This window comes from Solea senegalensis, linkage group LG2 (assembly GCF_019176455.1).
Source record: "Solea senegalensis isolate Sse05_10M linkage group LG2, IFAPA_SoseM_1, whole genome shotgun sequence".
NCBI lineage: Eukaryota > Metazoa > Chordata > Actinopteri > Pleuronectiformes > Soleidae > Solea > Solea senegalensis.
Genome location: NC_058022.1, coordinates 16,823,522 through 16,838,992, shown reverse-complemented (window position 1 = coordinate 16,838,992; position 15,471 = coordinate 16,823,522). Strand labels below are relative to the sequence as shown.

Below are 15,471 nucleotides of genomic sequence, written 5' to 3'. Positions count from 1 at the left end.
GAAACACAAAGTGACCAATTAAGGGTGCAACATTTTGGGAGAGTCAAACACATAAATGGATGTTGTACCATGAACCAAAGTGATATTTCCCATTTCTATGGATGAAAAGAAATGTGTTCAAAGGCTCACCAGAGACAACAAGTGATGTTTGTACACATTTGTAAAGCGTTGCGGTGATTTAGTTTTAGTCCTGAGATAAGTCTGCAAACTTTATACATTTTTAGTCATGTATACATGTAGTCAACATGTAGGAACAAAACAAAAAAACACAGGGATGTTGTGTTAGTAGAGAGAAGTATGTGTACCAGTCTAGCCTGCTCTTCATCACAGCCTGATGCTGTACATTCATCTCTAGTAGACTAATATACTACATTTTTGACTGATCTGTTTGTGGATTTGTAGTTTTTTCATTCCATGTCTTTAAAGCGTTTCAAATAATTAATGATGATGTTTTGCGTGTAGTTGTATATTTCATTTTTGTTTTAATGTTAAATGTTTTATGTTTTGGGGTTGGTTTTTTTTTTTTTGCCTGTTCATTTCATTCACAATAAACATTTAAAATGCCTCAGGCTCACTCAAACTATTCTGTGTTTACACTTTAAACATGTGACTAAACTACAGTTCCTCTGTTAAACATTACTAAAATAGTTTGTCAAGGTTGTGTGCACATTTAGTAGGAAATTAATGTGTGACTAGGCTAAACAGCGGAACAGACTTTGGATCAGTTTGAATCATGTGGTTGAAAATAACAGCTGACACGAGCAGCAGGTCTTGTGGAAACAAAGTGTTTTTGTTTTCAGACAGGGAAGAGAAGTTGAGTGGGTGTAACTGGAATCTGTAAAGAGGAGGCACTGTTCTTCTGACCCCGAGTATCCTGTTAAAGAGTAACTAAACCCTTAAACCACTTTTTTCCAGTTAAAACTAGTCTATGTGGTTATCTAGTAATATTATTTAGTTATCCAGGTCCAACTCTTGGTAGTTTTGTGTAAAGTATTTGAATTACGTATTTTGTGTTAAAAATGGGTGTATGTACTGCCTTCTCTGGCTAAACACCTCCCATTACTTTAGAAATTTCCCATGCTTTCATCACTGTCCCTTTTCTTTGTCCGCAACCGTCCTCCTCTAGCCGGGGGGGTGGGGGGCTTGGAGTGTATACGCAGCACTTTCTGCCGGCTATCACAGTAGAGCCTCATCCGGTTTACTTTTCAGAATAAAACATCCCGACTTGACACCATTTCGTATTGAACTGCAATCTGCCTCTGCATCATCGATTCAGAGATTCCTAATTCATGTGTGGTCCCTTTAATCACTTATCAGTGTGAAAAACGTCATGTGTGAGTGTGCTGCCACCGGAAACCACTCTAAGTTAACTCCACTTACTGTTCAAGTATGACTCGATGAGTTTTCCCTCCTCTCAATATTAACTTGTCTCCAAATATAATTAAAAAAGAAATTCCATTTCATATTTTAAATTTGTTAGACAAAACTGACAAAAAGTGAGTGAGAGAGAAAAAGGGTTGATTTGCCTTCTTTATTGCTGTTACCTGAGTCACTAGATCAAACATAGTAAAAGATATGTGGGTTTTATAGGTAGGTTATATTATATAAAGATAGGTACAGCTTATCTGTGTTTCCTGGACTCACACAGTATCTTCAAACATTTCTCTAATGACCACCACTATGTGACGGCACTCTGACCAATCAGTGGCCAGCAGTCTGGTGACGCCACGCATAGTACGCCTGAATTTGCGTGTTGCAGATTCTTGTCCCCTCCAAGCATGAAAGGAAACCTATGGCAGTCTTTATTTAGCATTTAAACTCAGGAGTAATTTAGTTTGCCCAGCAAAAACAGCATGGCAGTTTAACATGATGGCCTCAGTAGAGAAGATCATAAATATAAAGCGCTCATTCCTTTAAGAGTAGATCCAACAAATCCACATTGAGTTATCCCTTGACTCTTCTGCTTCATTTCGTTTGGTTTCTCCATCCATTTACAGTTTCTCAAGTGAACTTAAAATCAGTGACCTCTGGGCTTGTAGTGATAACTGCTTGGCTGACTCACATTAATTTCTAGGCTGTTCTCGTATATGTGCTCCCCCGTTTCCTCCTGCCACTGGGGGAAAAAAGAAAAATAGAGGAAAAATGTAAACACTGGTGACAGCATACATACTGCAACTCAGACATACTTGTAGAATAACATTCGTTCATGTTCTTCATGCATTTATTCAGCCTTTTTCAACTTTGTTGATAATTAACGTGAGATGATAGTTGTATGTTTACCATTCCTGTCATGGGAGGCTGACGCCTTTGTCTGTAAAGAAGAGCAGCATTTATGTTTTATTCCAGCAGTGTAACACCATTGTCCATACAGTAACAGTACATATCCATGAGAGTATGGGTTGAGCAGATACACTTACTCTGAATGCTGATTGTAGATTCTTTGCACAAGAATAAAAGAAAATGTAAAGATCAGGAGAGATGCGATCGGAACAGCTGTTGCCACAGGGATTAATATCTGTTTCCAGTGTCCACTTTCATTGTGCTCTGGAAAAAATAAACAAAAGAAGGTTCCTTTGTGTAATAAGTTGCTAAACTAAGCTCACAGTCATGTCAGGGCTGCTTCAGTTTTGGGTATGTATTTTTATTTAGTTTCATAAAGGAAGCTGTGAAGGTGGTACTGTCATGTCAGGCGGTCTCTTAAAGTATACCTCAAACACTTTATCACTTCATGGGAACATCATATGTTACTACACAAAAATAGATTTTTCCTTTGAATCATGTTAGAACATAAGGTTCTCTTGAGTCTCAGTAATCGAAGATATATCAATTGCATTGAGCTGTTGGCCACCAAGTGTCAACTCTGCTGGTGGCAAAAATAACTTTATTTGAAAATAATATATTAGTCACAAATAACACTCCAATTAACACTTGTTTGGTTGCAAACAAATTGCTGCTACCACCCGGACCTCTACCTTTTTAGATCAGACTAATGGCGCTTTACCCCTACATGGTTTCCTTCTGCGATGACCCTGCCGATATTTAGTCCAGCCGAGCCGAGGCGGTACTATGTAGTGGAAAAGCATCATAACGGGCTCAAAATTTAAAATGTTATTCTCTGTCATGCTTAGACTTGCTCCTGTACAGGGTTTCCTGCATTGTGCTCCCTGTTTGGCTTTGCATGCTCCTTAGCCAATCCAGGGAGCATCTAAAGAGAGCAGCCACAGGAGCAACTGTGTTTAATGTCCTTTACAAAAGTTTCCCTTTTATTCTAAGGTTTGAGTCTGAAAATGATGGGAACCATCAAATTCACTGCTGGATGTGTTTTTTTGTTATGGCATCAGAGGATTCATTCAGGATGTATTGGGACTGTTTCAGACCTGTACTTAGTGAACGTTGTGGGATCACCCAGGATGGATATTCACTCTGTTCAGTGCCCCCCATTTGTGTTGCTTTTTCTGCACGTATTACCTCTTGGGCTCTTAATTATCAGTTCCCACTTCTGATCCCACACTCCTTCGAACAAGGTGATGTCACAAGTGTAGTTTCCTGTGTGATTCTTGTGGGCGCTGTCTATGACAAGTGTGTAAAGATGGTTCTCTGACGGAGATAGGTTTATCTCAAGGCTCTTAGCTGCTTCGCTGATGTACAGTTTTCTTTCCAGATTGTAGCTGATGAGATGATCTCCATCTTTGCTCCATGTGAGCTGGTTGAGTGTGCCGTTTGGCACATTACAGTCCAGGGTCACATTGGTGCCCACCTCCGCTGAGATGGTTTTGACATCTGAGAGAAAGTCAAAGATCGAATGACAGCTTTAATTGAACGTCACCTAGACATCTTGACACCATTATGTCACCCTACAGTTTAAGGGAATGTCTGACATTTTGGTTAAAGTATCTGTTTGTTTTGTTGGAGTGGAGAAAAGGTCAGTAGTGCTCAGTGTAAATATGCAGCTAGCCAGCTCAGCAGAAGATTGGCAATCCTTTCCATTTTGAGTCTTGCGGTTTCTAAAAGATAACATAATCCAACTACAAGCACTCATTGTACCTCATGTGTTTTATACAAAACAAAACCAAATCCATGGTTTAAGAAAAGGCCAATTTACAGATCATAGTAAGCATATTTCCCAACATGTTGAACTATTCCTTTGGCTCACAAACTGTAATAGTAATGATAATGTAAATGACTCTTACCTGCATCTGCATGTGAAGAAATCCAGAACATGCAACATATCAGGGACAATGTCCTTTTGTTGCTGAAATGTCCATAAAAGTCTTCCATAGCACCTTGAAATAAAGATGACTTGACTGTAAACTTTGTCCTCTGTGTTCAATGAGAGGCACGAGTCATGCACTACGTATAACAAATCTATAAAACAAAATCTATATCACAAAATATGGCAAAAGAACAGAGTTAAATAAACATATACTGTATGACTTCTAGAAAAGACAAGTTAAGATTAAGCTAAGTATCGTAAAAGAAGATCACATCCTCTCCTCACTCGTATATCTTGAGATAAATATAGCATCCGCTCTCTTACCGGAGGTGACTCTCTTTGCTGCTCTTTGCTGTCTTGTTCTAAGATTCTAATCTCTAAACCGCTTCAACTTAATGTAACTTATGCAGCATAAAGATGAAAATCGTATGCTTGTTATGATGATAATAATAATTAAAATTAATGTCTTTGACAACGGATGAACGCAGCTGTCAGTGTGACTGATGCATGCTCAACCTGGCCAGACCCCCTCTCCTACCCATGTACAGCAGAATTGTTGTAAAGCAGGAAGTGAATAGTCACGTGACATAGGTGGGTTTGCTGCTTGTTAATGTCTTGGATGTTGCACAAAGTTGACCTGAATTTGTGTGAGAGACCTTGGATTACATTACACCCTTTTTCCTTTTCATGTTTAAGAACTGTCTGTCCTGTTTCGTCTTGCTTCAACACTGTGTGCACGTTTAAAAACGAAAATGTAAACTGGTGGTTGGGTTATATCATGACATCAGTCCATATTAAATGAAACCTAAGAGGAAGCATTCACACAGAGCTGACATCCTGAGGGGCCACACAGTTGGTGTAGTGGTTAGCACTGTAGAAAAAAGTTCTCCACGTGTGTACATGTGTTTTCTCCAGCCTTCCCCCACAGTCCAAAAAAGAGCTTCATTTGACACTAGAAAATTGACCATAGGTAAGAATGTGAGAGTGAATGACTGTTTGTCTCTATGTGGCCCTGTTATGGACTGGTGACCGGTCCAGCGTGAACCTTGCCCTTGTCCCTTGCTGGGCTTGGCACCAGTTGATTTAAAGACATGTTTCCACCACAGGAACTAGAGAAACTAGACATTTTTCCAGGAACAATCTTTTTTTTAGCAGCAAAACGTCCTTGCAGATGGTGTGGTATTTTGGTTCAGGAATTTCCTGGGTAGAGCCTCCAGCATTGAACACACCTGCATGTTAGCAGTCTCCACATGAGCTCATATTAAAGATCCAAACAGTTCATGTGTTTTGACTTGACTTTATATCTAGAGCTTGTCGCTCACAGCAGCACCACTTCATATTTACTACTGCTGCCCTTTTGTTGTGTGTTATTGTTTTCCTGTTGGTGACCACGACTGTGGCAGTATGGTGTTAAATTTGTTGAGACACAGTTTCATTGTGATCCAATGAAATCATGCTGTCTGGCCACACCCTTCCTCCCCACAATATTTCATACACACTGGTTCTTGTTCAGTTATGCTGCTCACAGACAGACAGACAGACAGACGGACAGCCAAAGAAAATTTCCATTTGCCTCAAGACAGATCAAAGTCCCAGATGTTTTCTCTTCTAGACTGTACAATATAGCCACTGCTTCATTTTCTGTCAAGGAATAATTGTGAACAACGGGTCAAACAAATCCCAGATGACAGTAGAAGCATTGTTTTCAAGTGTCACATTGCAACATGAACATGCTAATGATTAGTTCAGAAATTAGACATGATTAGTTTGCCAATAAACATGACTCACTCAACTGAGTGGTTCGTTCCTTCATTTTCATGTAGAGATGTTCCGATTTTTTCCCTCCCGATACCGATTCCGATACTTGTGCTGTGGGTATCGGCCGATACAGAGTACCGATACCGATAGCAGTGTGTTATAAAAAAAATATCATACTACGCTGTAAAACATGAACGAATACAGCAAATGGACACCATTTATTTTTACCTGCGATATGTTATTTTGTTTTTCAGCTTGTATGTTTGTTTTGACTCTGGTCCAAACAACGCAGCACTGGCAGAGCTTCACGTTTCCATAACGACTGACCGGGAAAGGACGCACGTGACATAATTTTTACATGACTCCAGATTGTTAAAATGAGTCTCTGAAGTAACGCTAAACTTTAAAAACAGAGGCATACATACGCAGGACACAGGTACGCTGGTTAGCTGTAGCGCTGCTCTTTACGTTTTATAAACGGGCCGCTCCAGTTTGACTGTAGGCGCGCTAACGGAGCTAGCACAGCTAACAACACTAACGGCGCTAACTGGTAAATACTGCCAAACCGCCAACATGATGAGCTAACGTTATCGTCTACAGGTGTCGGGTGATCAGTTCTTCTTCACACCTCTAAAACAGCACAGCGCAACTGTTTCAAAAGCGGTGAAGAAGAACTGTGTCAGAGCTAATGGAGCTCTAATAAATGACGTGGTATCGGATCAGTGAAGGGACTCCAGTACTCGCCGATACCGATGCCCACATTTTCGGCAGTATCGGAGGCATTTACGATACTGGTATCGGAATCGGAACAACTCTATTTTCATGCAGTACCGTCCTTCGCCACACGATGGCAGGCAGCTGCATAAGCTCAGCAGGACAGGGAAACAAAAATGATTAGTTCAGGATTCACTCAACTGAGCGTCCGTCCTCAGGTATGTAACTTCTTCCTTGATCGGAATGTTGCAAATAGTTTGTATATTACAATCTTTTAAAGGTAACTATTCACATTTATTTATATTTAGATACAGACCAGATGCCTTTGAAAAGTGGTTAATTATATGAATGGCGACAGGTATCTGGCTAGCATTTTTTAAAAAGACTGTGGTGTCATCAGCAAGCTGGCTGATGATGACATCCCTACCCGCAATGGAAATTCCTTGTATAGCACTGTTAATAACATGAGTTGTGAGAATTTGTGTACAAAGTAAAAACAGATAATTAGTTTAATTTACTGTCCGAGAGTAAAAGATCCGAGTCAGTAAAAAGAGTCAAACTTCCCATCACTAACAATAATGTCTAAAATCGTTTCTGTATTTCAGTTCAGTGACTGTGTCTGGCAGAGTCTGTGCTCTGGTCATGCAGGAAGTACTGAACAAAACGTTTTAAAGATTCAGTACATCAAAAACAACTGCTTTACAAGTCGCTAGTCCAGACACTAGTTTGTGTGTGTCACATAAACGAAGTCACAGCAGTTTCAATTTTTTTGTGCTGTGACCCTGTCCATGTTGAGTAATATACTACTGTATATTGTAATGGAAATGGCAGCGGTAATGTAATGGAGCGGAGCCAGAAACAGCTTTTCTCATGGGGTTAGATTTCAGAATGTTTTGTAGTCTGTCGTTCTCAGAGTCAGGTCACCTCTGTCAGAGAGTCATGTGTCACTAAAGCCTGTCTAACCAGGACGTTATGATGTGGTACCAAGTGTATTGAGGGGTATGGTATTACCACAGTTACCAATATGTGATGCATCTTCTTTGAAGTCCAGGAATGTTGTCTGTTATTACGTTCGGTTGGGTAGTTCTTCCCCTGTACTGAAAACTCGGGTCATCCAGATTTTAAATGTTGAACATGTGTGAAGAAAGAATTGATTTAGTGGTTGAGGAGATGTCAAGTGAAATCACTGGAGGTTATATTTCTAAGTATAGACCATGATGTTAATCATAATATGTCAAAAATGTTACTCAAGCACTTGTCACCCAGAACAGTTGTTTTGTTTTTTTTATCCCAAAATGAAATAAGCCTCATCATGGTCATGGGATGTTGAAATCTAGGGGAAGGTTTCATGAATTTAGGTAAAAAGATTTGCAGAATGAATGCTGCCCCTTAGTGGTCATAATGACCATGTGCATAATAATGCATAGTATTACTGTTGTTGTTGAGAGTTCATGTCAGGGTGGAATCATATATTTACTTTATTTAAGGACTTGATGTATGTCTTTTTTACATATATATATATATATATTCACCATTTAGAGTAAAATGTCCTTTTTCTACTTTTGACCCTTCTCATAAAGTAAGTCCATTGTTACTTTGGAGATACAAAAAACATGAATGAATTATAACAGAATAAAATAAGACTCACAAGCTGCCAACTATAACCTTAATTTATGTACATATAGGATACATTGATGATTATGGTATAACCCAATAATGTTAATATACTAAGGCAATGTCTCTACTGTCTTATACCTTTTAGAAATTAGAAAGCAACATCAAAATTAAACAACAAGCAAAATACTTTTGCAGACTTCCCACAAACAAGCTTAGCTACTGTTCTAGGCTCCTTTAAAAAGACAACAACAACATTTTATCAGTTTATTTTTACAAAGCAAGCCTGTTTTTCAGTGATAAACACACACAGACAGCTTTGTTTACAGCAGTTTAAATTGGAACCGTGTGGGTGTGGGTGTGGATGTGTTTTGCAGAGAAACACTGACACAACACTTCTGGTCCACGTGTGACTTTTTATTGTGTCGGTTCACATTTTAAAAGAAGATACTGTCACACATCTATCAGAAAAGACGACTACGAGTTAGTATAAAGGATTTGTTTTTCTTTCCAAAGATGAATCTTGTCTTCTTACAAACATACAGGCAATGCAAAAATCTTATACAAAAAATAATAATAATAATAATAATGATGATAATAAATCATACTTCACCAGTCATATTGGTGTACACAAGGACCAACATCAGGCTTTGATTGAAACACTGTTAAATCCTTTAATGTGTTCTAAATATCTGGTGATTGACTGAAGGCACTCTTTCAGTGAGAGATAAAGGGGAGGCTGGGGGTCAAAAAGGGGTTAAAGCGGCCTTCTCTCTCAGAGTTTGTCTTTGAGCCATTTCATCATACCCCCATAATCGTGTATGTGTGTGTGTGTAGACAAATGGGCATCAAAAACAGCGCCATCTACTGTATGTTTTTTATGTTTGTATGTGTTTTCTAAGGGGCCGCATATGGAAATAAAACTTACATTTAGAAGAAAAAAAAGAAGGAAAGCAAGCAAACCATCAAGTTCACATAGGCCCTATAGCAAAAATAATCACATAACCACAACTTGTGAGAGCTTACATTTACAAATAAAGCACAGGAAATCATAGAATGGCAGCTGTTTGAATAAACAAATCTGGAGGATGTGAGAGGAAGACTTTTGATAAATATAAATGTAAGGCATCCTTCAATGCCTACTACAATTTTTACTTTTTTTATTTAATACTCCCTAATTATTTCGAAAGAAATAAATTATTACTGTAATCGATGTATGATACCACAGCATGGCTATTTTTACGTCTGTATTGAGTGGGTGAGATTAAATCCTATGTGTGTCCTCTACACAGTGAAATGACTTAAGAACAGCTTTTCTGCACTTTATGTACATTATTAGACAAATAATGGGGCAGTATGTACAGGTGGAGTTGCCCCTAGTTGTTTGTTTCTCTTTAAATTTGAGAGCACGTTACACATATGCTGTGCTCCTGTGCGGCAAAGCACAAACTACAGTCACATTAAATAAAGTAAAAGGATTTTTTTTCACAGCCAGGTCAAGGATGCTTGTTTTCATTTCAGAGTGCGGGTTTCTTTTATTGTCTCGCCTCCATCAATACTTTGTGCTGATGGTGCACGATCTTTATCTTCCGGACGCCTGTTTGTATAGCACGAAAAGAGAGGATTTGGCCTGAGGTTGCTGCTGTAGTTCATTCTCTGATAGAGCGAAATGAGCCCTGCTCTCTTCCATGAACGGCTGATATCACGGTCGACAGGTCTACTTAAAAGGCTACACGGAACATAAGCGGGGCTATAATGAAGAGACAGATTCACATTGAAAAAGACATTCAACATGTGGTCTTTTTTTCTCCCCCCCCTCACTAACTCAGCTCTGGCTGTGCTACTTCTCTCTTCACTTGAAAGAATCCTGTGTACACGGATGCATAGATGAGGTGTTATGAGGCCTTGCACAGAGTCTAAACCTCTGAATGTACAAATTAAAAAGGTGCACACTTTCCCAACCTGAAAATGGACTCTCCTCAAAGAGCACTATACCTGTAAAATGTACCAGCACTTGATCGTGGTGGTGTTGTCAATACAAGAGTCCTCTCACCCGCAGCGTTTGCAGCCACATGCTGCATGTGCAGTATGTCACCGTCTGATTGGGAATGAAAGTCAGTGCCTTACTACAGCCAAAGTACACACAAATACATTATAACCCTCTTTTCCCGATCCATGTGAACCCTGTTTAAAAAAATGTTTGAGCCTCCCTCGTTTATGATTAAAACTTTTTCAATAGAAAAAGATGTATCGAAAAATTGAACATGGATTTTTATCAAGTAAAAACATTTCCCACCTGCAAGTGTCTTTTTCACATTTTTACCACATTTTATCACTCGTATTCTTTTTGTCATTTGATAGATATTGTCGTTGCCTGGTTGTAAGGTTTTAGTCTTTCTTTATTGATATCCTTTTCTATCCACCTTAGTTCTTTGTTTTTGATCCGCTTGCTCGAGAGTGTGTGAATTTGGTTCATGTTCTCTTTCTCTCTCTTATGATGAAAATTTTGTGTGTGCAGGTGTATACGCTCTCTCTCTCTCTCTCTCTCTCTCTCTCTCTCTCTCTCTCTCTCTCTCTCCCTCTCTCTCAGGCTCATACAGTGAGATCGTCTGACCTGGCCCTGCTGCTGGCTTTGCTCAGTCGGCTCAGCGGTCTGGTGTCTTCTATCGTATCTGCAGCCTCCATCCCTGCCCCCACTGGAGTTACACCCTCCCTGTTCACAGCCTCCTCTACCTCCACATCCTCATCCACAGCTTCCTCCACTCGCACTGCCTCAGCTGGTTGAACCTCCTGTGCCTCCTCCTCGTGTAGTGCCATCCTACTTGTCTCAGTGGTTTGGGCGTAAGAGGGTAGAGTCTCATCATACACTTTGGAGATGTGCTCCATGGGCAGCACCTCCTGCGCCTTCTCCTCCAGCTCCTGGAAGAGGGGTGTCACTCTGCCAGCTTCCATGCCCACCTCAGTGAGAGGGTAGAGGTGAGTTACTGTGGGAGCTTTCTCCTCCTCCAGCAGCCTGCTGTAACCTTTTGCTCTCTGCAGCGAGGACACAGCCAGGGGGGGCAGGGTTTTCCCTTGTGGCGGCAGTGGCGCTGAGCCTTCAACTTGAGCCGGTGCTGGCTTACGAAAGACGAATCGAATCTTCTTCAGGCCGAGGTGACTGATCTCCACAAAGTTGAGGAAGAGTGAGACGCAGGCCACAGCGAGCATGAAGATGATGAAGACAGTCTTCTCTGTGGGGCGTGACACAAAGCAGTCCACTGTGTTGGGGCAGGGCCAGCGGCTACATTTGTACAGTGGCAGGATGCGGAAGCCGTACAGGAAATACTGGCCCACCACAAAGCCCACCTCAAACAGTGTCTTGAAGATGATGTGGCAGATGTAGGTCCTCAGCAGAGTGCCCTCCAGCCGGAACTTCTTGCTTCCTTTTGTGCTGGTCTCTTTAGTGGTACGGACACTTCCCTGATCGGGTGCCAGTGGGAGACGCTCCTCGCTCAGCTCCTGCTGCCGGCTAAGTTCTGCCTCCTCACGCTCCTTGCGCTTCTCCTCCATGTGGACGTGATGCACGGCGTGACCCACATACACCAGAGAAGGTGTGGACACAAAGATGATCTGCAACACCCACAGGCGGATGTGGGAGATGGGGAAGGCCTCGTCGTAGCACACGTTCTCACATCCAGGCTGCTGTGTGTTGCAGACATAGTCAGACTGCTCATCACCCCACACAAACTCCGCAGCTGTGCCCAGGATGAGGATACGGAAGATGAAGAGCACCGTGAGCCACACCCGGCCGATCACCGTAGAGTGCTCATTAACTTCCTCTAAAATATTACCCAGAAAGCTCCAGTCACCCATGATCGGTCCGTAGCACTGCAGAGTGAAGGGTGGGGTATGGAGGGAGATGAGGGTGCAGGTGGACAGGGGGGAGGGGAACAGAGAGTGATTAAAGTAAGAAATGTGGGAGAGGAAAACCTGAAAAAGTCAAAAAATCAAACCTAAACGACAATGGCATGCTACTGCATGTGTTTCTAAGAGTTCCATAAGAATGCAAAACTTTCTCAAATCTGGAATCGTGGCTTTGCAATCTCTTCTTTTTTATACTGCAAGATTTAAATCCAATCAAATAATGTAAAAATACTTAAAGCTTTATTGAAGGCTGCTTCTTCTCCTCCCTGTCAACATTATGAAGCTCGTCGAACATTAACAAAAGTTCAAACCAAAAAGTGTCTTTATCTTACTCCAAAAGACCTCCTAACAAAAACTCCTAGATAAATAAATCTGTAAAAGGAGATACATTAGCAATATATAATGCCTTGTTTTCTAAAGTATGATTTAGGTTGAATGTAATAAAATGGCCAACTTGCCACAGCTGCGGCTCCGGCGAAGTTGAGTCCTGTCCCGTTCTCTTGGCACTCGGCAGTGAAAAGTGAACTTTTTTCTGCCCTCTTTCTCACCTAAAGCCCTGTCCTTGTCGCCCCACTGAGCAGATGTGAATGAATCGGCTCTGATGGTTGGTTTTTAGTTTGCTGCAATATTTAAGCTTGGAGCCAGACGGCCTTTATTTGCCGGGCGACGCGTGGTGACGCAGTAGACAATAGGAACAGCAGAGACAAAGCAGGGATGTATGGGAGCAGGCCTCAGGCTCCCACACCAACATGGACACTGTGCGGTCGGGGCAGTGGGTCCACAGCACAGCAGTCCAGCTCCATGCATGCAGTATCCTTACACCTACAGTATATGTGGTATGCAAAAGTGCAGTTACAGTAGATGAAACAACAGCAGCATGTGCGTCCGGCAGAGGCAGGTCAGAGACAAAAACATTGACTCCAGCGGGGATGAATGACAGTTTATGTCTATTCACTAACATTAAAATAATTTTACATTTTCATAACATAAATAAGATGATCAGATATCTATTTATATTAATATTTTTCCATGATTTTGAGACTACTTAATAAAATTAAACATAGTATAACTGAACAATTTACTACTTCAAAGTGTTGACACTTATGTCAACAAAATAATCCACAGGCATTTGGAATAAGGTACTGAAGGAATTACTGATTGCATTTTTTTAAAAAAAATCATAATGATTCCTCAATGATTTTGAGACAAAATTCATGAATTTTTAACATCGTAAAACTGAACAATTTACAACTTAAACTCTCCCACGATTTGTCATCGTCAGCATATTAAGCAATTTCATCAAAAATGTGTTCATATTTCAATGTTATTTATTGTGATCCTTCAATGATGTAAACAAACAAACATTACTACAAGTGTAGAAAAGTCAAAGCATTTACACACGTGTGTGTGGTCTCTCTCTGTATGTGTGTGTGTGTTTGTGTGGCTATAATCATATCTGTGTCACTTCACTGGAATGTGAAGAATGTAAACCAGTGAGGGAAAGGACACTGAAATGTCTCTGTTGTGGACGTTGGTCAAACTTGTCCCGGATCAATAAAGAAAAAGAACATTAAAAGTTACAAACTTTGATCACTAAATAATTCCACAGATGTTTCAGCTCTCTCTCTCTCTCTCTTTTGCTCTCTCTCTCTCACTTTCTCTCCCTGTCTGTCTGTCTCTCTCCCTCTCCCTGTCTGTCTCTCTCTCTCTCACTGTCTGTCGCTCTAAATGTGCTGACCGCTCATTATGAACTAAGGAGAAATGCATTCACACACTCACACAACTCACAGAAATGTGCAATGACCACAACAAAAACTCATAAACACATGTGCAATAAAACCTTGGGCAATATGGGGTAACTGTAGGGGTGTATATACATGTATATGTATATGTGTGTACCTATGTATGTAAGTATGTGTGTGTATATATATATATATTTATATATATATACATATATATATAGCATAGTTCATTTTTATCTTATATTTTATTTTATTCTATATTTTATTTAATATTTTATTTTACTTTTTTATTCTATATTTTATTCTATATTTCATGATGTTTGGTACCTGGGGTGTTTCTCTTTCCGGTCTCCTGTAAAGTGTGACTCTAATTTTAACAGTGCTGTGTGTGGATGTTGGAGCTTTTAATTTCCCCTAGGGAACCTCCCAAAGGGATTAATAAAGTTGTCTGTCTGTCTGTCTGTCTGTCTGTCATTAAATAACTTTGCAACAGACCTGGTGTCTGGAATGACAAATGTGGTCTAAGCATTTAAGCATCAGATAAACAAGCCCTGCTGATCTTGTTATTAGTAATCATACCTTAAAAATGGGAGTTACTTTCCCCCTATTTCTTTTACTGTATATAATTTTCTCTATGTTCAATTTATTCGCCACAGCTAGTTGCCTTTATTTGTATCGTGGTCTGTTTGGGTCTAGACATTTGAATGGTTCAGACATTAATAGTGTGTCGACAAGAACTTTGGCATCTTTTTATGTGGGTTGTAGCTATTTGTTAACTCATAAGTAATGATCATATTAAAACTTTGTTTAATGTATTATTTGCGATCTGCTTTTTGTCAGATATTTCTAATGAGTATTTAATGATGATCTATTTAATTAATTTAATTAAAAAAATAAAATAAAGTGAAATTTAGGAAGCATTAAACGTTTTACATGTTTGTTTTTTAACTATCATCACTTACTGAGGGTGACCCCACACCAAAGATATAAATCAGTATCAGTAGAAGTCATCGTTCCATTTCTGGGTGTATATTCACTCTGCACATATCGTTGCATCACTACATGCATTGACAGTCCTGGGTCACTGGGCTGGTGAACTGGAGAGTCCACCTCTTCATGTGTGGTTTCTGATCTGATGTTCACTGACAGATGTTCTCTCCACGCTGAACACCTTTCATCTCATGGATGCTGTAATCTTAGAGCAACAGCAACACGAGTAAACAAGGCATTATCTTGCCTTGTTTACTGTCCCCAAACACTTCACTCTCTTTCTGTATGACTTGTATCCAGCATCATCAGTGTGTATGTTAGCCCACTGAATAGCTACAGCTACTCTCCACATGTATCCAGGAGCAGTGAGGTCCTATCGTTTTGAAAATGTCCCCCAACAAAAAGCAAGAATGCTTCCTCTTGTCTGGGCCCTGGATGGAGCATGTGCTCAGGCCGTTGTGTTGGAGAATGAAAGCCACGTTCAGGGTTCTGTGGAGGCATCAGGGTGAACCACTGACCTGGGCGACCAGTGGACTC

General features: G+C 40.3%; 2 protein-coding genes across 2 annotated transcripts in view; one reads left to right on the top strand and one right to left on the bottom strand.

The window, feature by feature from the left end:
* The window catches only part of LOC122762301 (nectin-3-like protein), a 38,419-nt gene extending 26,995 nt beyond the window's left edge, over positions 1-11,424 (top strand). Inside the window, exon 9 of the mRNA XM_044017504.1 lies at positions 10,818-11,424. The gene's annotated coding sequence lies outside the window, so the exon portion shown is untranslated. The remainder of the gene's footprint in view (positions 1-10,817) is intronic.
* On the bottom strand, positions 1,513-12,257 carry gja8b (gap junction protein alpha 8 paralog b). The gene is given in 8 exon segments (XM_044017528.1): positions 1,513-2,113; positions 2,281-2,311; positions 2,418-2,544; positions 3,469-3,780; positions 4,191-4,283; positions 10,353-10,400; positions 10,403-10,425; positions 10,914-12,257. Coding segments are annotated over 8 exon segments (1,968 nt in total). The 5' UTR covers positions 12,152-12,257; the 3' UTR covers positions 1,513-2,017.
* Positions 12,258-15,471: the final 3,214 nt, after the last annotated feature.